General features: G+C 35.3%; 5 protein-coding genes across 8 annotated transcripts in view; 2 read left to right on the top strand and 3 right to left on the bottom strand.

Annotated features, from left to right (window-relative positions):
- The window catches only part of LOC116016113 (pentatricopeptide repeat-containing protein At3g62890-like), a 10740-nt gene extending 4617 nt beyond the window's left edge, over positions 1-6123 (bottom strand). The window contains exon 1 of the mRNA XM_031256276.1: positions 4365-6123. Within this exon, the coding sequence (XP_031112136.1) occupies positions 4365-6070 (1706 nt within the window). The 5' untranslated portion in view covers positions 6071-6123. The remainder of the gene's footprint in view (positions 1-4364) is intronic.
- A 542-nt stretch (positions 6124-6665) lies between these two features.
- On the top strand, positions 6666-8697 carry LOC116015411 (outer envelope pore protein 16-4, chloroplastic). Of its 3 annotated transcripts, none has more exons than XM_031255470.1 (6): positions 6666-6801; positions 6880-6931; positions 7024-7055; positions 7170-7203; positions 7854-7921; positions 8216-8697. In XM_031255470.1, exons 1-6 carry the CDS (start codon positions 6730-6732, stop codon positions 8345-8347), a joined length of 390 nt encoding a protein of 129 aa, XP_031111330.1. In that variant the 5' UTR covers positions 6666-6729; the 3' UTR covers positions 8348-8697. The 3 variants fall into 3 exon arrangements, with proteins under 3 accessions (XP_031111330.1, XP_031111331.1, XP_031111329.1); XM_031255471.1 differs by having other exon boundaries at positions 6688-6801; positions 6866-6931; XM_031255469.1 differs by having other exon boundaries at positions 6706-6796; positions 6866-6931.
- A 276-nt stretch (positions 8698-8973) lies between these two features.
- On the top strand, positions 8974-12859 carry LOC116016629 (caffeoylshikimate esterase). Of its 2 annotated transcripts, none has more exons than XM_031256984.1 (8): positions 8974-9206; positions 9303-9393; positions 9482-9514; positions 10923-11069; positions 11637-11767; positions 11861-11998; positions 12080-12229; positions 12332-12859. In XM_031256984.1, exons 1-8 carry the CDS (start codon positions 9186-9188, stop codon positions 12665-12667), a joined length of 1047 nt encoding a protein of 348 aa, XP_031112844.1. In that variant the 5' UTR covers positions 8974-9185; the 3' UTR covers positions 12668-12859. The 2 variants fall into 2 exon arrangements, with proteins under 2 accessions (XP_031112844.1, XP_031112845.1); XM_031256985.1 differs by having other exon boundaries at positions 8979-9206; positions 12080-12178.
- Positions 12835-14836, bottom strand: LOC116016630 (NADH dehydrogenase [ubiquinone] iron-sulfur protein 5-B-like). Its single transcript, XM_031256986.1, has 2 exons — positions 14626-14836; positions 12835-13144 (listed from the first exon to the last, which is right to left on the bottom strand). The coding sequence occupies exons 1-2, from the start codon at positions 14773-14775 to the stop codon at positions 13043-13045; spliced, it is 252 nt and encodes an 83-aa protein (XP_031112846.1). The 5' UTR covers positions 14776-14836; the 3' UTR covers positions 12835-13042.
- A 1813-nt stretch (positions 14837-16649) lies between these two features.
- Positions 16650-19763, bottom strand: LOC116015293 (peter Pan-like protein). Its single transcript, XM_031255334.1, has 8 exons — positions 19672-19763; positions 19279-19328; positions 18974-19153; positions 18467-18697; positions 18219-18311; positions 17937-18124; positions 17287-17480; positions 16650-17090 (listed from the first exon to the last, which is right to left on the bottom strand). Exons 2-8 carry the CDS (start codon positions 19294-19296, stop codon positions 16963-16965), a joined length of 1032 nt encoding a protein of 343 aa, XP_031111194.1. The 5' UTR covers positions 19297-19328; positions 19672-19763; the 3' UTR covers positions 16650-16962.
- Positions 19764-22197: the final 2434 nt, after the last annotated feature.

The following is a 22197-nucleotide window of genomic DNA, read 5'->3' on the forward strand; positions in this document are numbered from 1 at the left end:
TTGTTTTTAATATTAATATTAATATTAATATTATTTATTCCCTTTCAATTCTATTGACATTGAAATTTCTATATTTATTCGTGCCAATATAATTAAATTCCATTATTCCTCTTATATGAAATTACAAAATTGAACACAAATTGCAAATTCACCTCATTCCTCTTCTATCAAAATTACAAAATTTACACCAAATTCACTCATTCCTCTTCTATCAAAAATTACAAAATTACACCAATTCACTCATTCCTCTTAAAAAAAAAAAAAAAAAAAAAAAAAAAAAAAAAAAAAAAAAAAAAAAAAAAAAAAAAAAAAAAACAGAAGAAAATTACCTCTAGTAGTCTAGTTAATGCTCATTCATGAGTCCAAGAATATACGAGAGCGAGGAACCGAAGAGCTAAAAAATGAAAAATATAAAGCAATTAATGGAAGAGATTCAAGAGAGTAGTATAGAACAAATGTACCGAATTAGACACCGCATCTGATGTTACTGGTAAGTGGATTCCAACCTTCCAGCAGAGTTTGATCCTACGGTGAAAACTTAATTTTCAATAGGGATACTAATGGGGTTGGTTGTAATGAGTGAATTTGGTGTAAATTTTGTAATTTTTGATAGAAGAGGAGTGAGTGAATTTTCTCAAAAAAAAAGAGGAGTGAGTGAATTTGGTGTAAATTTTGTAATTTTGATAGAAGAGGAATGAGTGAATTTGGTGTAAATTTTGTAATTTTTGATAGAAGAGGGGTGAGTGAATTTGGTGTAAATTTTGTAATTTTGATAGAAGAGGAATGAGTGAATTTGGTGTAAATTTTGTAATTTTTGATAGAAGAGGAATGAGTGAATTTGGTGTAAATTTTGTAATTTTTGATAGAAGAGGAATGAGTGAATTTGCAATTTGGTGTCAATTTTGTAATTTCATATAAGAGGGATAATGGAATTTAATTTATATTTGGCACGAATAAAATTATAGAAATTTCAATGTCAATAGAATTGAAAGGGAATAAATAATATTAATATTAATATTAATATTAAATAACAAGTAAATTTATGCTAAAATTATAATGCAATTCAATTGTTATTTAGATATTTTAAATATAAATTTATATCATTATAAAATACTGAATAACCTTAAATATTTATTTAATCATGCAACGTTAACCTTTAACCTTTATAAGTTCACATCTAATATATTTTATAAAAATATAAGTACACAACTTAATTAAACATAATAAAATGTTTAAAATTTTAAAATTCTTAAGACAACAATATCATATAATGCTAAGTTTGTCTCAAAATGTTTTTCGTTTTTTAGATTAGAAAATGAAAGAGTAATTTTGTCTCAACAATATTGTTTTTTGTCACAATCAATGCAAATTCAAATACCATAGGCATAAGATTCTAATGTGAAAAGATATGCGTGCGTCCAAAATTAGTTGAAAATTCAATTGTTATATCATGGACTCGAATTCATATTGCATTATGATTTTTGATACAAAATTTTATACCTTCAGTTAACACATTTGTACCAATAGCTAAAAACTTATGATGTAAACAAATAACATGGTAATTGCAGACACATAATATGATAGCTACAAATATATAAATTGTCAACTGCATGTACACACAAATAATTTGATAATTGCTGACACATAACATAATAGTTACATGTACAAAAATTGTCAACTACATATACTGGATTTGAATGTTATTTTTGGACTAAAGTCTATAATGTAAGACTTTTTTTCTTTGTGTAGCTCAGGATTTCCACTATCGAACACAGTGATTAATTCCATAGCTGGATTGTAAGCACTTCTATTGGATCGAACAGCTGGCCTGGAGATTTAAGACTGATCCATCCTCAAAGCGAAGGATCCAACCCTTATAATGTAAGACCTCAACCCATGGTATAATTTGTTATAGATAGAGGTATAACTCTGTTTTTGTTTATAACTAAATTGTCCGTAAAGGTCATAGGTGACGCGTGCAAACAATTATTGTTTGTGTATTGAAATCCAAAGTGGATATTAATTTACGGATACGTTATTACTCCTTATGGTTCCTAAATAAAGTCCAATATTGGCAAAATATGTAACCAATTTTTTTTATGTGAACAGCAAGAATACATCAACGTGATACACGATGGATGGCCCACAATATTGAACGTATGGAATATATTTCTTGCAATCGTCAAAAAGAATAGACCAATGTGCTTATTTGACTTCAAATATAATAATTGTTTTTTCAATTATTATCTCACCTAACTACCTAAGTGTAAATTAATGCCAAATTTCTCCTCAAATTTTAAAGTATTTTCCAAAGTAAAATACTTTTTGTCATGATACGGAGTGGGATTCTGGGGAGTTTGAGTTTGTGGTGGTTTTGAATTTCTGATTGCATGAGTGAGAGCAGTGAACCAATGAATGAAGTTAAAGTTTGAGTTTTGAAGTTAGGTTGCACATAGAGATGTTAAAATGAGCCTAACTCCACGTGTTGACAAGTTTAACTCTTTTTTTAGATGGAATTCGTTGAAAGTTTCTCTAATTTGACCCACTTTGCTCGATTTGTGTAATCCGTGGGCGTGGTGGGTTACTTGAGTTGGCATGTGTAACCAGCGGGCCAACCCATATAACCCACCATCCACACTCAAATTTATTAAAGAGTTAATTACCAAAATAGTCCCTCGACTATAGCGAAATTACTAATTTGATCCCCGACTATTTTTTTTACCTGATAAAATCCCCAACTTTAAAAAAGTTAACCAAATTGGTCCTCCGTTAAGTTTTGCATCAAACATCTGTTAAAGTAAGGGTAATAGTGGAATTTCATGTTGATTGTGGCATTTCTTGTCCTATTTAACCGAAATAACCCTAGATTTCCACAAGTTTCTTCCAATCTTTCGTTCTGTAGCTAGTCCCACTTCATTGCCTGCTTTCTACACTGTAATTAATGGCAGTGGGCATGCCTAGTACAGTAAACTGCAATCAATTAAAAAAAATTTGTGAGTTTATAAATGTGCATTAAGAAAGGTAGTCGTGATATCTGCTATCTCCAAAAAAAAAAAGAAAAAAAAATAGATGACAGCATAAAACATGCAATCATTCACAAATTAAGTTTCAGCAAAGTTCAATCAAGAGACTACAACTCAATTTTAGAATAAATAGATACAATGGCAATAACAGAAAAAAATCAACACAAAAATGAATTTATGTATTTCATCCTGAGAAAATTAACGCACTAGAAAATTTGTTGTTGGTAATTCAGACTTCACAGTTCAACAATACTACAGCATCTGGACAGGTACAAAACATGAATAACTTCAAATTGAGTTCTACTTTCAGAAAATACTTTGGTATGCTTAGCTCTTGAGTGGGGCAATTGATAATATCAATGGTAAGGAGCCATGTGGATCTTGTATGTTACTGCCAGCTGATTTTTAGTTAAAATTGAAAATTTCAATCAACCACAGTATAATTATTTTGGAAAATATATTATTATAATTGAACCAGATGTGGTGCAGCTCCGGTGTTGACGACGACATAAGCGGCGATTGACGATTGCGGCTTGGACTCCCCTCTCTCTCTAGTTGACAATGGCGGCGACGTATCTCCAGAAGAACAGTAGCTCCAACGATTGATGACGACTGCAGCTTGGACTCATCTCTCTCTAGTTGACGACGATGGCGTGAGCAGGGTCGGATCAGCAGCGGCGACAGCAACAGATCCTGCGTTATCGCCTTCCTCAAGTACATCTAACACCACCTCCACCCAACACCGGCAAGCTTTTTGCACGATTAATAGCCTATATGGGGGTGCCCAAGACTCGAGTTCTTGTAGCTCCGATGCGAAACCGCCGCTTGTGTCGCCGTCGAAGCAAGAGCCCGAAGCTTGTCTGTAGCCGCGACAAGAACCACTCTCGAACACAATTTGGGGATTTAGAGTTTGGAATTTACATTAATACTAACAAAACCTAATTCATGAAGTAAATGCGTGGTTAGCCTGGACCAGCTTGAAATTCCATAAATACCCTCGACTTTAACAGATGTTTGACGCAAAACCTAACAGAGGACCAATTTGGTTAACATTTTTAAAGTTAAGGATTTTATCAGGTAAAAAAAATAGTCAAGGACCAAATTGGTAATTTCGCTATAGTCGAGGGACCATTTTGGTAATTAACTCTTTATTAAAGGGTCCCTTTGGAATTCTAAATATGACTTTCAGAAGTCATTTTATGAATTTTCTCGTGTTCGTGTTTGGACACTACAAGGTTGTTGTGTGGTGCTGAGGTTCATGTGATTCACAAGGCCACAAGAACAAGTGCTTGTATAGCATAAGCAACCTAAATCCCAGGACTGATGCACATTTCTGCTTACCAGAATTCATTACAACTGCAATTGCCACTCACAAAATGGTGAAACCTGTTGCAGTCTCTAACTGTAATCTCTCTGGCATACACCCTAGAGATCATCTTTATGGCGGCATGGCAATCACTGCATATCCTGATGTTCTTAACTATGCGTATTGGAACACCAGGTCTAGTCGTCATGATGGCAAATGCAATTGCCAGTTTCTCACTATGACGCGAAAGAACCAACTCCTTTCCCTCCTCGTCTAGATCAAGCAACACCTCTTTCGTATTGCTAACGTAGCCCTCCATTCTTATCCTGCTCAAAATTTCGTCGAGCATCATGTATATTTGTCTTGTGTCTTGGCGAGACTTGTCTCCTACATAAAACTCGTGCACGATGCCATCCACTTCTACCAAACTGCACCCGGGAACTTTCTTTATCCCCTTTGCCTCCATAAGACCTCTCACACGCCTCGAGTCCTTCCACCTGCCCATCTTTGCATATACATTTGACAGAAGAACATGAGCTCCACTATTTGTGGGTTCCAACTCTAGTATCTTGTTGAGTGCAGCCTCACATGTTTCGATATCTCCACACATCCTAGCTCCACTAAGAAGAGCTCCCCAAACAAGAACATCTGACTGAATAGGCATTGATTTCACAAGCTCCCATGCTTCATCAATCAGACCAGTCCTTGCATAAAGATCAACCATACAACCATAGTGCTGAACCGAGGGTGCAATGCCGAATTCTTTCTGCATCATCTCAAAAATTAGCTTCCCTTGGCTCACAAGCCCAGCATGCACACAAGTACAGAGAACACTGATGAATGTAACTCCATTAGGCCTTATGCCAGAGCCAATCATCTTTGAAAATAAACTAAGGCATTCCTCCTTGTGGGCATGCATAGCCAAGCCAGAGATCATGGCAGTCCAAGTCTTGACATCTTTAGTTGGGCCCATATCTTCAAACACCAATCTTGCCCTCTCAATGCTCCCACATTTTGCATACATGTCAATCAAAGAAGTCCCCAACACATCACCAATCCTCATCCCATATTTTTCAATGTAAAGATGAGCCCACTTCCCATGCTCCAGGGCACCCAGCTTTCCACAAGCAGAAAGCAAAACGGACATGGTGAACTCATTAGGTCTAACCTCATCATCCAGCGTTTGCATCTTACGGAACAACATCAATGCATTTTTATACTGACCCGTTTTGACATACCCTTCCATCATGCAACTCCAAGATACAGCATTTCTGTTTGGCATTCTGTCGAACAAGTTGCGCGCAGAGACAACCATGCCGGCTTTCACATTTGCATTGAGCATCGAATTCCAAGATGGCAAGTCCGGTTGGGGAATTTCGTCGAACGCCTGTTGGGAAAAGGCTAAGTGGCCGCAACACGAGTACATATTGACAAGGGATGTCTGTACAAACAGGTTGTCCGATAATCCGAGGCGGATAATGAGCGAGTGAATGGACCGGCCCGAGTGGAAGTATCCGGGTGAGGTAAAGGATTGGAGGAGGAAAGGGAAGGTGTGGGAATCGGGTTTGACGCCATGGGAGCGCATGCGGAGGAAGATGGAGAGCGGGGTGAGGGAGGGATTTGTTGGTTGGACATGGGCACGAATGAGAGTGTTCCAGACGAAGGATTCAAGCGTTGGATAGCAGAGATTGAGAGTGGGGTGCGTTATCGATATCGCCCTGCCACCGCTTAATACTTGCATTTCCTGTTTTCCGGTGGCGGGAAGTGGCAATCAACTAACTCTCCCGCCGCGAAACCGGGGCAGGGCTCAACCCGACAGTTATACACTTATACCATAGACCCGAATACACCAGTCAAACTATACAATTTATATACTGAATGTTCACAATTTAAATTCAGTACGTAATTGTGAACATTTAGTATATAGAGTTGTGAACATTCAATATATAAATTACAAACATTCAATATATAAATTGTGAATATTTAATATATAAATTGTGTATTTTTAGACTCAATTCGACCTTGCAAAGTAGATTCGAATCTATAAAATGATTTGGATAAATTATTGTACTATGTGAAATTGTGAACCATAAATATAAGGTACATTTTTAATAATACATTATTTTTGTACTGAAAATATATTATTCGACACTATATATAAAATAATATACTTTTGTATATAAAAAATGTACATTTTACGGGATCATGATCCATGTAATAATGATTCAATAATTTGCCTGCTCAACCGCCACGGGCCCATTTTGTCCAAATATACGAACAAAACGAAACATAGAGCCCAGCTTATAGCCCAATAGGATTAAATGGGCTTCCCAAATAACTAATCGGCCGCCATCCCGCCCCGTAATGGCCCTCACGCCGTCGCAGAGAAATTGAACTACGATGGAAGCAGACATCTCCGGCGAGTTCCCTTGCTCTTCGATCGCCGTTGATTCCGTTCTCCGTATCGGTACAGTATGTTTTTCTTCACTCAATTTCTCTTTCTATATATCTCCGCATGTATTTATCATTCAAACAGTGAACTTATCGCAGGCTGGCTTGATCTGGGGCGGTTTGACTGGCCCTCTCGAAGCCGACAAACAAGGCGAGCACCTTAAATATTTACTTCAGATTTAGTTACTTAGTATTTGTTTGTCATTCATTCAGATTCATAATTCATTGTCTAAACTTCCACAGGTCTCACTGGTCTTGCTCGTGCGCCGTTCATCGTAAGTTCTTCATTTACTTCTCTCAAACACTTCTTTGAATGCTATACTGTCTTCTGTGTTCTGAATTCTGATTCTTCCAAATGTGCTCCCATTTTCATTTTTCTTCAAATACAGGCTAGATCAATCGGCCGGTTGGGCTTTCAATGGGGTAAGAAAAAAAAAATAATCTTGTTTTCTGTGTACTGACAATGCATGTTTTTGAGTTCTGAATTCATTCTTCTGTATATTTTAGTAGAAAAAGTTTGATTCTTTGAGCGTCTGAGTTTATAATTATAACTTTGTTGAATCGTTTTTCTAAGGGGAAATTTCTTGGTTCCAGTAGGATAGTAATGAACTTTTTTTTTTTTTTTTTTTGAAAAGATAGTAATGAACTTCTTTCTTCAAAAATATGAACTTCTGGCTGGTTGCATAAGAAAGGATTTCGCTAGCCTGCTTTGCCTTCTTGATGACACTAGTATTTTAACCTTGAAAGGAATGAGAAAGAAATAATCTTTTGTATAAAAACTAAGCAATTCTCGAGTTTGGGGGCATGGAGGACTGAGCGCTCACAATGGCTAAACGAGTCTAATGGTTATGAACTTAGCCTTCCTGACACCTTGAGAGGAATGAGAAAATAATAATCTTTTGTATAAAAACTAATGAATTCTCGAGTTTGGAGCACTGAGTGCTCACAATGGCTAAACGAGTCTAGTGGTTATGAACTTAGCCTATCCTGACTTCCATATCCTCATTTTCAGAACTTCTTCTCATTATTGTTTTTAATGTTTATCTTTATGCACTTTGGGTTCTTGTCTTCAGGACTCTTTGCTGCAGTTTTCTCATTCACCCATTGTGGTGTCCAAAGATACAGGAGGAAAGCTGATTTGGTTTGTTCATTTTCACTTTCACTTTGACCTTTTTAGGTCTCTTTGCTACTTTTTACTTGGTTTTTAAGTCGCAATTCACCTGACTAATTACAGTATGATATTTATGAATATTCACTTTCATGTTTTCTGCTGCACAAGCCTTAGTCATTCGTTACCATGATTTCATGTGTTGCAAATCTGCACGATGATGTGACCTGACAAGTATTATGCTGCCACGGTGTTTCCTCTAAGGCTGAGATAGGACACTATCAATGGTTTATCAATGAAGTTTATGCGCTTCTGTTTTCTTTGCAGGTTAATGTTTTGACAGCAAGCGTCGTAGCAGGCACAGTGATTGGTGGTACGCGACAGTGGAAGCAGGTTGCCGGAATAACAGGTCTTGTATGTCTCTTATATGGCGCTAACGACGGCTCCAGATCAATCTAGAAAGCATTTGGGGAAGAAGTGAATGAGTAGGCCAAGGGACTGACTTCCAGCTTGATTCATCTCCTGCCACAGAAGTTATACATTCACATTATCATTGTGATTACTTGGTTTTGTGATCTTCTCACTTATAGTTCATAGTTTGAACCTCAACTAGAGTCTTTTCAAGTTTCTAGGAGTAAAACTATTGCTGCATTGTAGAATCAATGCTTACATCTTCATAAGAGAGATAGAAAAATTGTCTTTTGAACAAAGAATATTGCATACATGACATTCTTAACATTCGAGATTCAACTTGTGTTATGTAAGTTTGACTTTTATTAAAGTGATCTTGTTGCCGCATTAGCAACCTACCTACCAATTGTCCAAACATCTGGTTAACTATAAACAACTTATCATTTTCGTTTTGCCCAACCTCGCAAAATTATATTATTATAAATTATGTCAATTTAGCTTCAAGATTTATCTCTAAATTAGTATTATTGAACTTCATCCTATGATTGGATGAGATTTTTCACCTACTAATAATGATCTAAAAAGATTCTATTTTTATCATTATCCAAACAAAAAAGTTGTGGAAGGAGGGATGGGCTAAGCCCATACGTCACTTGTCATTATTATCTGAATTTCGCTACGAACCAAAAGTCCAAAACCGAGCTTCCTCATTTCACTCCACCGTTGCACGCCATGAATGATAATATTATCAACTTCTCCAAATCTCTTCCTCACACCGTCTTCTTATAACAAGCATTATACACAGATCTGGCACGCTGGGCATATATGTTGAGCCCCGTTTCTTAGCAAAATTTTGGTTCTTTTCTTCTTTTTTTCTTGGCAAAAGATGGCTTTTGAATATCAAGAGGTTTGTCGTCTATATAGCCCTTGCACGTTTGATCATGGTTACATGTTATTATATCCACGTCTGGGAATGATGTTGAATGGTTAAAATTATTGTCAGGGATACATAAGGAATTCAAGAGGGGTGCAGCTTTTTACTTGCAGATGGCTGCCCTTTTCTTCTCCAAAGGCTCTTGTTTTCCTTTGCCATGGTCTCTCTCTCTCTCTCTCTCCTCTCTTTGTTTTGTTTTATGATTTTTTTTTCTGGTTTTCAATAGAGATTGATTAAAGAGGTTTCAGGGTATGGCATGGAATGCAGTGATTTCATGAGAGGTAATAAATGTTTGTTCCCTCCAATCTTACTTGTTTTCACTTTTTTTTTTTTTTTTTTTTTTGGTTTTTTAATATTCTTTTGGAGGCTGTCATCAATGCAGGGTGTGATGCCTCTATCTGCTGTTTCTTTCAGTCTTTTTGCCCTTCCCAAACTATTCTAATTATGCCACTGCAATTCTAGAAAACCAACCAATTGAGCAAAGTGAATCCTCTTGTTTTCAGACAATATAATGAACCTTGTTGAGGTTGTTTCTTTTGGTCCCTCAAAAAGATTCTTCCTTTTCCAGCATTAATTCAAGAATGGATATCCCAATCTTACTATTTAGACAAAAATAAAAAATAAAAAATATTGTTCGATCAATTTTTGGTTGAAAGATGAGTTCCCATTAGCATTTTAACCAAGGACCCAGAAATTTCAATGACCTTAGCTGGAAAGTGCAGGGCAATATCCTAATCTCTTGCTCCCTTATCCTCAACTTTAAGTAACTTCACACCATACCAGTTGAACTTGCAGTTTTATATTATTATTTTTTTGTTTCCCCTTTCTTTGATTTACGGGAAAGCTCACGACCAAATATGTGCTCAGGATGAAGCTCGTCTTGTGCCCCTAATTGGCAAAGGATCACAACGAGTTAAACCAATCTAAGTTGTCCATTGTTGACCGGCTCAAACCAAAACGGCCAATAGACCCCTCCGAGGGGTCGAACTTGAAACCTTGTGGTTAGATGGTTACCAAGCCAACTACCCGACCAACTTAGTTGGGGTTGCCATGTCTCCCCTTTCTCACCCTTTTATAGTGCACATGCAATTATCCAAAGTTGCAAACTGCTAGAATATTAAGTGGCGCAATAATTGGTGCTGTTATTATCTGTTCTAATATTTTTTTTGAAACCATTATCTGTTCTAATATGAAAGATTCTGCACATCATATTTAAATGAGAACTCATCTGGCACACCCTTCCTTCCCTTTTAAGCTTTTAAAGATATTGTTTAATGTTTAATATTTTGCAGTTTATGCTATGAGATAGTCTTTCATTGTTGCTTTATGCAATACATTATTCATGCTTTTCTGCTTCAAATAGAAAACATAAATACTTCTGTAGGTAAATTATGTTGAGCAAATGGTAGTTTGTAATTACAGTTCAACTATAGCAGTTTAGAATACAGCTAGAAAATAGTGGCTTGCCGAGTTCAAACCCCCGAGATTCGAGAGTGATAAATTTTGTTCATTCAATCAACAGACCTTATAACGTTTGGATCTTATGAACTAGAGTATGCACAAATGACAAAATTTTACACTGCAACAGAGATTGGAGAGTGATAAATTTATATGAGATTATCATGATGGTTCTAAGTTCAACAAACTGTATGATCATGATATCTTATACTCTGCATTTGTTGTAACTAGATGTTGGGATCAAGCTAGCGAGCCATGGCTATGCTGTGTATGGAATTGATTATGAAGGGCATGGACGGTCAATGGGTGCTCGCTGTTACATCGAAAGCTTTGACAACATTGTGAAGGATTGCAGTCTCTACTTCAAATCAGTTTGTGGTAAGCTGTCATCTTTCATTGTTACATCACCTGAGAGGGACTAGATACCAATTTTGATACATGTAAAAGGGTTTCCATGCATCTAAGGCTATCATTATCCCTGCAATACTCTCTCACTTTCAAAAGTAGGTCCTACCTCCACATCACCCCATTTGCATTTTATTTACTATTCGTACTACATCCCTACAAATTCAATTAACTTTCTAAGGTGGACCCTAATATCACATCAATTTAAAATATTAACTCAAAACTATATTTAAAAAAATAAAAGTACTACTCCGTACATGGCAGCCTTTGTTGCCATTTTGCAGCAAAAGCAGTCATTAGCAAGTTTGCTAAAACAAGAAACTTGCTATTTGATGTGGCAAACAAAGTAATAAAAAAATAATTTTTCTTTTAGCCACCTCACCTAGGAAGTGCCTTACTTGCTGGGTTACAGCCTAACAACTAGTGATTATTGAATTAAACGTGCTCGTTTAAGCTATATATTGAATTAAACGAGCTCGTTTAAGCTATATTTACCATTTGCTTCATCTGCAGCCTAAAGTTTGTCATTTTGGATTCCAGCACAGGAGGAGTACAGAGAGAAGAGAAGGTTTTTGTATGGGGAATCTATGGGAGGGGCAGTGGCACTGTTAATACACAAAATGGATCCTTCTTTCTGGCATGGCGCGATTCTTGTTGCCCCTATGTGCAAGGTAGAATGACTGGACATCCATATAGAAGAATGAATCATGTATGTTATTATTGAACGTAATATATATAAATAAATAAGGAATTATATCTTTCAGATATCTGAGAAGGTGAAGCCACATCCCCTGGTTATAAGCTTGCTCACTAAAGTTGAAGATGTGATACCAAAGTGGAAAATTGTTCCCACAAAAGACATCATAGATTCAGCCTTCAAAGACCCCGTGAAACGTGAGGAGGTGAGTTTGATCATTAGAGTAAAATGGTAAAACCCGAGAAATCACAAGGACAATTTTCTTAATAAATATTGTTGAACATAGATACGGGGAAACAAGTTGATCTACCAGAAGAAACCCAGATTGAAAACCGCTCTAGAAATGCTAAGAACTAGCATGAACCTCGAGGAAAGTTTGTGGAAGGTAAGCATTACTATATTGCTCAAATTCTATGATGCACAAAAACTCCCGGGGGTTAGTATTTCTCTCACGTTTTGTATCTTGCATTTTCCTGTTTCCCGTTCTCAACGTAGCTCAATAGAGTTGATGCAACAGATATTTACTTGTGTTTGACAGATTACACTTCCATTCTTCGTGCTGCATGGCGAAGCAGATACAGTAACAGATCCAGAAGTGAGCAAGGCATTGTACAAACAAGCCAGTAGTAAAGACAAGACAATCAAATTGTATCCTGGAATGTGGCATGGTCTGACATCCGGTGAGCCTGATGACAACATTGAAATTGTGTTTTCAGACATTATTTCTTGGCTTGATAAGCGATCGTCAAATGAAACTGATGCTACTTCCCAATCCCAAGTAATTCCAGTTCCTGCCTCGGGGATGATACCACGAAGAACAACATCACACACGAGTTATTTCTGCAGACGCGCACAATTTCATTCTGCAATGTAAAGATCTTAGTAATAATATATTTGATATGTTCTGTCACCTGCTTAATGCTGTGATGAGTTCCACCACCATTTTCACCTGTTTAATAGTATCTTTCCACACAAAATGGGAGGAACAGCAATGTTGATTTGATCAAAAAACAAACTGCAGTGTGAACACTTGTATTCATGTATTATAAACGTACACCGAATGATAGATTATGGTGATCACTTGGCATTTAGGAATCTAACTTGGCAAGCAACCAATAACAGATGCTGTCAACATTCCATGTCACAAAAAGTACAATTGATTTAATTCTTTATTCTCAGAGGATTCAGAAGCATTCATGTCAACCTGCTTCAAATGGTTAAAACCATAACAATAAAGGAAAAATGTCAATCAATGATGAGTTCCACCACCATTTTCACCTGCCTTGTCCTTCTGCACAGCTGCTCTTAGTTGACGCTGCTCTTCCTTGTATATCCGATTCCTGCGTTGATACTGCAAACAATAGAAAATCTTTGTTGATGCAACAATATAACCTTTTCATGTTAATTCCATACAATATGCCAATATTAATGGTGTGTGGGTTAAAATAAACAGGCATGCATTTCGTATTTCATGCAACCATTAAAATTTATAAAAAAGGAAAGGCTTGCTGGTTGTGAAGGATGAAAGCAAAAAAGACTTCCATTCTAAAATTGTACTTACACCTACCTATGGGAGAATTAATTGAAACTAAAGTTGAAGCAGAGAGAGAGACAATGAAACAAATTAACCTTCTCTGGTTGACATCTATTTAGTAACCAATAATATTACTATTATGCTTTCCATTCCTCTGGAAACTTTCCTGTTTCCAAGATGCTACTGAAATCTCCCAACCCACCAACCCCCCCCCGAGTTCAAAAATAATGTGTTATTCAGGCTAAAGATCCAATAGAGCATGAAACTTGAGAACATCAAACTGGTCAAACAATTCCATCTTTTTGTTGTATGTAAATGAATAAATCATCCTCCTAGACAGTATCATAAATTGTCCTCACATGATACACTGCACATACATAACAAGGGACAAATAAAGAACTATAGAGGAACCTGAAGAATAAAAGCCACATTTGAGGACCTGAAATCACATTCATGACATACCCACGTATACTTTCAACAATCTTAATGGCATTTGCCATTTTGGTGATTTTTATGGGTATGCTGTTTAGAAGTCTCATTTTCTTTCTTTCTTTCTTTTGTTTCAATTGTTTGTTTTGCATTTTTATCATTGTCTCTGTCTCTCTTATCCCTTTTTCGCCTTCTATATTCCCATCCCAAAAAGAAAAACATCACCATATTTTACCACCACAGATGATGGAGATACCATCACCCAGAAAAGGAATGCTTCACCTTTTTATGAAGGAGCCTTTGCTTTTCAAGCCATGTTTTTCTTTTCTTTTTTCTTATTTTCCTTCACTGACGAAAAACAAGATAACTATTGGCACAACTACAGGTTAGGTGGTGCCTAAAAGTTCATCTTATAACAGATAAAATATGCAAAGTGTTTACATTCACCTTAGCCTCAAAATCTATGTTCACAAAAAATGGAGGGTAGGGTCCTTCACATTTGCAAGAATGCCATGTTACCTACTCTTGACTACCAATGAAAAACACTGCTGGGACAATGGCATAATCTATTAAGAACAAATGGTCTAAGCATTGATTTCTCGGCTAAGAAGATCACCGATCTAAGAAAGACACAAAGAGCAATGCTATCTATTACTGACTGAAATAATTGAATATATCCTAATACTACAAAGCTCTAATTTTAATCTCAAAACCCTACATCACCTGGACTGATTTGGGCCCAGCTGGAAATGAACATCCTTAACAAAAACAATAGCTCCTCCATATGAGATCAAAAGCTCGAATCTAAATTTGGATAGATATGAAGCGGAAAGAAAGAATTAAGAGCATAAAGTGAGTAGAGGAAGGACCTCTTTGGAGTGGTGGAGACACTCGAGATAGTCTTCTCGGAGAAGAGCGCAGTCCTTGGGCTCTCGGCAGCCGGACATACATTCGCTGAAATCCATCCAGAAATCGTAGCAACGGCCTTTGTTCCCCGTAATTCCCCATCCCGACGCCATTCTCTTCTTCTGAAACTCTTCGCCGAAGAAAGTGTGATCGCAGCAAGAGCAACACCAACAATGCCGTCCAAGCAGAGTGAGGGAGATGGTGAATGGTCCTAATCCATAAGCCCACATTGAAGCCCAAATTCGCGGCCCAACAAATTAGTGCGTAGACCATGGTCCACATAATTGTGTGGACCATAAATATAATGTACATTTTTTTTTGAAACTTAATGTACATTTTTAATATACTAAAAGTACATTATTTGTGTATTGAATGTATACTATTTTATAATATATAAAATAATATATCTTCAGTACTCAAATAATATACTTTACGTACACAAATAATATATTATTTATTGTTCACACAACTGTGTGAACCATAATCCATGTAATAATAATTGAGGGGGGTGTATTCAATCATGACTTTCATAGAATTTTTAAGACTTTTATGAACTTTAAAAGTTTGGAGGTATTCAATTCAAACTTTTAGAGAGTATTTAAAAGTCATGCGGTATTCGATCAAGATTTTTAATGAGTTTTTAAAAGTCATGTGGTATTCAATTAAAACTTTTAAAGAATCTTTAAAAGTCATGTGGTATTCAAAAAGTTATGAATTTGTAAGGATTTTTTAATTTTAGAACTTCTGTAGACTTTTATATACTTTTCCTTCTCAAATATAAATAGTTGAAATCCAACCCCCAACCCCAAGATTTCAAAATTTCCTTTCTACCTGAAGGTTTTTTTTTTTCTCTCTCTATTTAAACTCTATTTTTTTCTCCTTATTTAAAATTTTAAACTTTATAAACCTTATACCTAAATTCAATAAATTATTTTTCTTCATTATCCTATATTTTCTACATACCTAAACTCTACCAATTTTTTTTCTCTCTCCTAAACTTTACAATCTTCCTCTAAAAATTCAAAATAATATTATTTTTATTTCATTGTTGCTTGTATATTTTGATTTTTTTTTCTATGAACTTTGTATCCCTAACTTCTAAACTTTTTCTTCTGAATACATGAACAGAGTAAATTTTTTTTATCTATCACCGTCAACTTTTAATATATGTTTCATAATATTCATATGTTTATTCGTAATATATTTTTTCTTTTTTCTTTTTAATAACATGCTATTACGAATAGTGAACTATTGTTCGCAATAGCAATTTGAGACTACAAAGAGAAGCACCTTGTTGTTGTTAGCAGTCTCATATTGTTATTGCAAATAATAACTCTTTGCTTGATACCTAGCAGTATATCAAATATAATTTTTATATATATTATTAATTTTTTTTTATTTTATGCAACTAGTAATTATATTTTTTTAAATATTAATTTCTCAAGAAAAAGTAATTATATTTTTAAATATTTTATTTCAACAATTCTATAACTATAAATTTTAGTGTTTAATATTGTTATGAATTGCTTATGAAAGTTTGTAAGGATATATTCAATTTAGAATTTTAATGACTTTTGTAGACTTTTTAAAATAAAAAAGTTGATAAAAGTTTATACAAGTTTTTTATACAGACTTTTATAGAGTCTTACGAAGTTTTAAAAAGTTTTGAACGACTCTATAAAAGTCAATAAAAGTTTATTAAAATCTATCATTTTAAAAATTTTTAAAAATCTACAAAAGTCATGATTGAATACACCCGCCTGAGTCTTTCCCGTCAATAACTTATTTTTTCTTATTTATATTCAGACACCGAATATTATATGTAAAAATATTAGATGTTGTATGAAAAAAATTCAATGGTTTAACTTGAGTAAATCACTTTTGAAATAAGAAAATTTAAAAAGTTCAAATGTAATGCTCTAGTAGATGATTATCCAATCGGATGTAGACTCCAACAGAAAATGACTGGGAAACAAAAACTATAGAATGAAAATAGTAGATAGTTTAGGGATTATGCTCCCTTGCATTTTCTTTCATATCCAAACAAGGAGGAAAAAGAAAAGTTTCTACACCATTTTCTTTCTTAATCATGTATTAACCAATAAGAATATAATGCAAAAAGTTACAGACAGGCCAAAATTTGATAGTGTTGATTAAGCTGGGAGGGCAAAAAGTAACACTGTATAAAAAGATCAACATGCCAACACATGGAAGCCATTGGAGCTCTGAGCATAGTTGAGTTGAGCATCTAATTGAAAGATTCAAAGGCATTGCTATTCAATTTGCAAACAGGTTACTGTCTAATCTTCCTCAATTTCTTCTTCTTCCTCCTCTTCCTCTTCTTCTTCATCTTCTTCTTCCAAATCCTCGTCGCTTTCTTGCTGGTTTTCAGTTTCACTTCCTTGCTGTTTTTCGGCGCCACTATTTCCTGAAAGTTGCAAAAATGGTAGCTATAAATATTCTGAGGGCTGCATTGCTCCACAATCAGGAAAAACTCTGATATTCCTATGTAGGCCTTGCAAATATTCTAGTTGTTAAAAGAAAAATAGTACGGAGTAATATTTTCTAGAATTAGTCGATGCTTGCCAAATGAAATAAATAACTGTAAAAAATAAAATGCATACCAAATTCACTAAAAATGACTCCACCAGAACATAATCCCTCCTCAATCCTGACTAGTTGGAGAGTCATTCTAGGCCCAATTTCTTGAAGTTTGACAGCACTTTTTGTTGAGGCTTTATTTAGTCTACCGAGATCAGTTGCTAAATTTACAGTTGCTGCCTCATCATCTGCTTCGCTTTCTGATCCATAACCAGCCCTAATAACCAAAACAAGAATGACAGAAAACAAATCAATTGAATAGGACAAGACTATAGCACACTTGGATCTTTCTTCTTTATCCATTAACGAGATGTTACAAAAGGCCATTGCTTAGTATCTTCCTGTTATACTTTCTACTAGATGTAATTCTCTAACTCTTGAATGATTTTTTTTTTGGATTTTGCAGCGAACCAAGGTTAGCTTAACTAAAAGTTTAACCTACACCTCCCGTTCTCTCATTAACCATGTTAATATCAAATCCCCAAAAGAATTTGGAACTAGTTGAGTTGATCTGACTTGCTACCCATTCTCAGCCCAACCAAAAGATGATCTAGCGCATATTGTACTTGAAAGAAAGATCAAATCCTCACTTGTCGTGGGCCAATTTGAGGTGCCTTTTCCCTGGGGGGAACAAGATTTAAAATAAGAGTTTAGAAAAGAGAAACAAACATACTTTGTAATAAAGTCGCTCATATCTTGAAGACTACTTAGATTAGGCACTTGATGGCTTTGTACAAATTTCCGTATCCTGCGTGAAACACCAACAGGCTGTAGCCTGATTGAGTAATGCCGAAAGTCAATAACTTTCTTCTCCTTGTCATAGTTAAGTAACACAATCCTTTGGCAAGAAGAAAGCTTGACCTGCAAGATGGCTAATGATTACTTAGGAGCAACAAAATAGATGTTCTATATGTAATATGCTGTGTGTGTATTATATCTGATGAGTTTCACCCACAGTGTTTATATCGATGGCAGGGAAGATATTCTGAAACATAATAGTAGTGAGCTTTAGATGTTGTTCCCCAGTCCCAAAACCAGAAAGCACAATCTGCAATATTAATTTACAGAGTTTAGCAAAGCAAGCAAACAATAACCATATCTTGACAGTACAGGGTTTCTAATATAGACTTGGAACAAATTCGGCATCAGAATCATATCTATATCCATATGACAATAAGTGGAGTTTTAAGTGTAAAAGATTACCAAGGGAGAGTTTTTAAAAAGATTTGGAGGACGCCTTGGGTGCAATTGAGATTTTGCAATGTCAGCAGCCAGTGCATACTCAAGTATTTTAAATGTAAGGGTTGGGCCCTGAGGGGCACGAGCAACCCGTAAGTATGGAGAAGCATTGGTTTTTGATAAAATGAGAAAATGTGTAACACCCATAGGCCCTGCAAAATTCAAGAACTCCTTGAGCTTATTGCGCTTCGTTTCCTGCAAGACAAAGCAGAAAAGTGACAGTGAGTACATGCAGAACCTAAAATATCTGCCACAGAATGCCAATCACGCTATGTGGGAATGCAATTGAAAAATGTATTCAAGTTCCTAGCTTAGAGTTCAAGTTGAGTCGCTCTCATTTTGAAGCCATCTCTCCTTTTTAATCTTTTCCTTTTAAGGTCGAAAATCAAAATATCACCTGATTCACCTCTGTTGTTTTTTAAAATCTTTTTGCATGAAATCCTACTGAAAGTTTACAAGGAAAATGCTTACCCTGAGATTGAGAGCAGTGTAAGGACGCATTAATTCTCTCAAATCTGTTCGCAATGTTCTAAGAGAACCAGGCAACTTCCCCCTCGAAAACACCATGCTCTGGGGAATCTTGTCCCCAGTTATCTGATCAACATTTGGTTGCTTCTTACCGATTGGTTTCACAACAAGCTTCCTTTTTTTCTGAAAATTGTAATATTCAAACATCTCAATTCAAACATTAAGACATTGACATGTCAATCTAGACATCCAAAATCCACCCGAACAGCTACTAACTGAACTAGAGGGAAATAGCTTCAACTACTTACATTTCTAAAACGAGCCATCTCTTCCCAAATTAGCAAGGCACCTTCAAGCCCTAGCAGCACATTGATAGAGCAAACCACAATCAACGCTAAATCAATCAGCAAAATATAAAATAACTTTTCTTAAATATGCAATTTTCGAGAATCTGGACAATTTTCCAGGACTTGAAGCAAAATGGGTAGTCTGTAGAGGACGAACGACTTTGTGAGGTTTGACTTTGAAACCTATCTGATATGGTCTCCATTAACGAATGGTTATAAACATTGAACAACCCAATATTATTGCCTTCTCTTGTAGCAGGAGGCCGCAGGCCCGCAACCCTCCACCACAACCGCTGCCCTACGCCACCGCCCTAACCCAACAGTAAAGTTTAAAGAACAAAGAAGAAAACTCACCTCGCGGCGTCCGGCGTCCGGCGTCCGATAATCTCTGGCGTTCCGCAGAGGCTGCGAAGAAGACGGTTTGGCGAAGGCTGCACTGCGTAGGGTTTAGGACAAGCAGTGTAAATTTGTATAATTAAATTAAATAATTATTATATATATGTTCAAAAAAAATCATTATTATATATATTATTAATTTAAAAAAAAAAAATCAAACAACCCGTTTTCTAATGGGTACTGTAATACGGTACCAAAATTGTTTGGTCTGCTACATATATACGGAATATATACGTAGTATTTTCTATATGCGATACACAAAAATAGATTTTCAATATTAATATTTTGTATTAAAATTTTATATTTATTTAGATTTTAGATATTTATATTATTTTAAATAATAATAATAATAATAATAATATAAAATATTTTATAAATTTGATATTTATATTTTAGGAAATAAAAATATATAACTCTAATATATAATGTGTATATATTATTATTATTATTATTAAAAAATATAAGAAAATATATGGTGGATACATGTGCATGATAATAATAGTTGAAAAGATAACTGAAGTGATAACGGCATGAGTATATTTGTCCAAAATATTGTGTAGTACAATTCTTATATCATAATGTATATAAAAAAAATATACCAAAAAAACATACATAAATAAATAATATAATCTTCATCCACACTTATTAATTTTTATTTAGATTAAGATTATATAAGTTGCATCAAATGATATATGACATATGAACTAATCATGGTCATTCATAATTTAAAAAAGGCAAAAACTTGTGTGAGACCGTCTCACTGAGACGGGTCGGGTCGGTCAAGATGCAAATGTAACACTTATATGCTCAAATGTGATACTAATTAGGAATAAAATTTTTGTTACTTATAAGGGTAAATGTAATACTTTTAAGAGAAAATACAATACTTTTACATTTCGATTTAAAAGTATTACATTTTTCCTCAAAAGTATTATATTTGCCTTTATAAGTAAGGAGCACTTGTCAACATTACTTATTGTGAAAAATGTGTTACTTTTTCTCTTATAAGTAACAAAAATTGTATTCTTGATTAGTGTTATATTTGAGCATATAAGTATGACATTTGCATGGTGCTTTGACCTGACCCAACTCGTCTCACAAATAAAGATCTGTGAGACGGTCTCACACAAGTGTGATCCTTTAAAAAAAAGAGTCATTTCTATTTTTGGTCCTACTGTAATTGGGGCATTGCCAATTTTAGTCTACTTCATTAATTTTTGCCACAATGCAGCCAGTCTTATTTAGTCATTGCCACTTTTAGTCCACCGTTAAAATTTTCGTCAAATGGTTGTCCAAAACAGGGTTACTTCTGGTCTTTTCATGCTTTAGTTATCTCCTTGACCCTTTGTAGTGGTTTTCCTTACACATTTTCATCCAATGAAGAGGTTCGGCGAAAGCCATGTGAGCGAGCAGAACTTCGTAGCTGATTTTTTGGCTAGGTTAGCTGCTAACAGGAGGGAGCCATGCATTATCTTTGTTTCCCCTCCCCTTGGCTGTGATAAACTTGTAAGTAATGATCAAATAGGAGTTGTGAGCGAACATCTCATGTTGGAGACAGAGTAGGCTGTGTTGTGTATTATACCACAGCCTGGGTTCCCCCTCCCTTCTGTATTTCAAAAAAAAAAGTTCATTTTGCATTATGAATTATGGTCCAAAAAATATGTGCCTGCAATTAACACATTTTGTACCTGCAGTTATTAATTTCTGTACATGTACACAAATTGAAGGCACTTAACATGATAACTACACACACATAAATTGTTAGATGTAGGTACAAAATAGGTTAACTACATACACATAAGATGTTGGTTAATGTGTTATGTGTCTGCAGACTATAGTTAACAGTTTATGTGATAGTAGTTATCATGTTATGTGTTTGTAATTATCATATTATGTGATTTTTAATTTGTTTACAGATACAAAAATGATTAACTGCGGGTACAAAATATGAATGTTATCTTTTGACTAGGGTGCACAATAGAATGTAAGTCATGGTACTTTCAAAATTGTTAATTTCGTACCTTAATTATGCAATTTTTTTTTTCAATTTTGGTCACTTCAACCAAATTGCGCCGAAAATTTGTAATAGTTAAAATAGTGCAGGTATTTTAGTCATTTCACATATCTTTTTTTCTTCTCCGGCAAATAATCTTTTCTTCTTATTCTCTGGTGAATGCAAGTAAAATAAACTCACTCCATAAAGCTAAAATCTTCTTGCAGTTTTTCAGCAACCAAGCACAAATATTTATACTAAAGTTATTAAACTCCATATCTACATGCATCAAGTCCAACAACTGAAAACAAAACCCCTAAAATATCCTTGTTTTCGGCCATTGGTTTCGTCGGAGTAGGCAGTGAACCTTAGATTTGGCTCACTAACGTTCTTCGCATAGTTTGTGAACTCGCCAACATCGCCGGCCACGAAATGCCGTAGGTGCGGAAGCTTTGGTCGATGACGTTGCTGTTAGTGGCGTAGTTGGAGAA

Source organism: Ipomoea triloba, chromosome 4 (genome assembly GCF_003576645.1).
Source record: "Ipomoea triloba cultivar NCNSP0323 chromosome 4, ASM357664v1".
NCBI lineage: Eukaryota > Viridiplantae > Streptophyta > Magnoliopsida > Solanales > Convolvulaceae > Ipomoea > Ipomoea triloba.

Coding starts and splice junctions, on each gene's coding strand:
- LOC116015411 (XM_031255469.1), top strand. CDS start 6,730: ATGGAAGCAGACATCTCCGGCGAGTTCCCTTGCTCTTCGATCGCCGTT. Junction 6,797..6,865: donor TGATTCCGTTCTCCGTATCG/GTACAGTATGTT, acceptor TCATTCAAACAG/TGAACTTATCGCAGGCTGGC. Junction 7,056..7,169: donor TTGCTCGTGCGCCGTTCATC/GTAAGTTCTTCA, acceptor CTTCAAATACAG/GCTAGATCAATCGGCCGGTT.
- LOC116016629 (XM_031256984.1), top strand. CDS start 9,186: ATGGCTTTTGAATATCAAGAG. Junction 9,394..9,481: donor TCTTGTTTTCCTTTGCCATG/GTCTCTCTCTCT, acceptor AAGAGGTTTCAG/GGTATGGCATGGAATGCAGT. Junction 9,515..10,922: donor ATGCAGTGATTTCATGAGAG/GTAATAAATGTT, acceptor TGTTGTAACTAG/ATGTTGGGATCAAGCTAGCG.
- LOC116016630 (XM_031256986.1), bottom strand. CDS start 14,775: ATGGCGTCGGGATGGGGAATTACGGGGAACAAAGGCCGTTGCTACGAT. Junction 13,145..14,625: donor GTCTCCACCACTCCAAAGAG/GTCCTTCCTCTA, acceptor TATTGTTTGCAG/TATCAACGCAGGAATCGGAT.
- LOC116015293 (XM_031255334.1), bottom strand. Junction 18,125..18,218: donor CTGCCATCGATATAAACACT/GTGGGTGAAACT, acceptor GCCATCTTGCAG/GTCAAGCTTTCTTCTTGCCA. Junction 17,481..17,936: donor ATGAGCGACTTTATTACAAA/GTATGTTTGTTT, acceptor TTTGGTTATTAG/GGCTGGTTATGGATCAGAAA.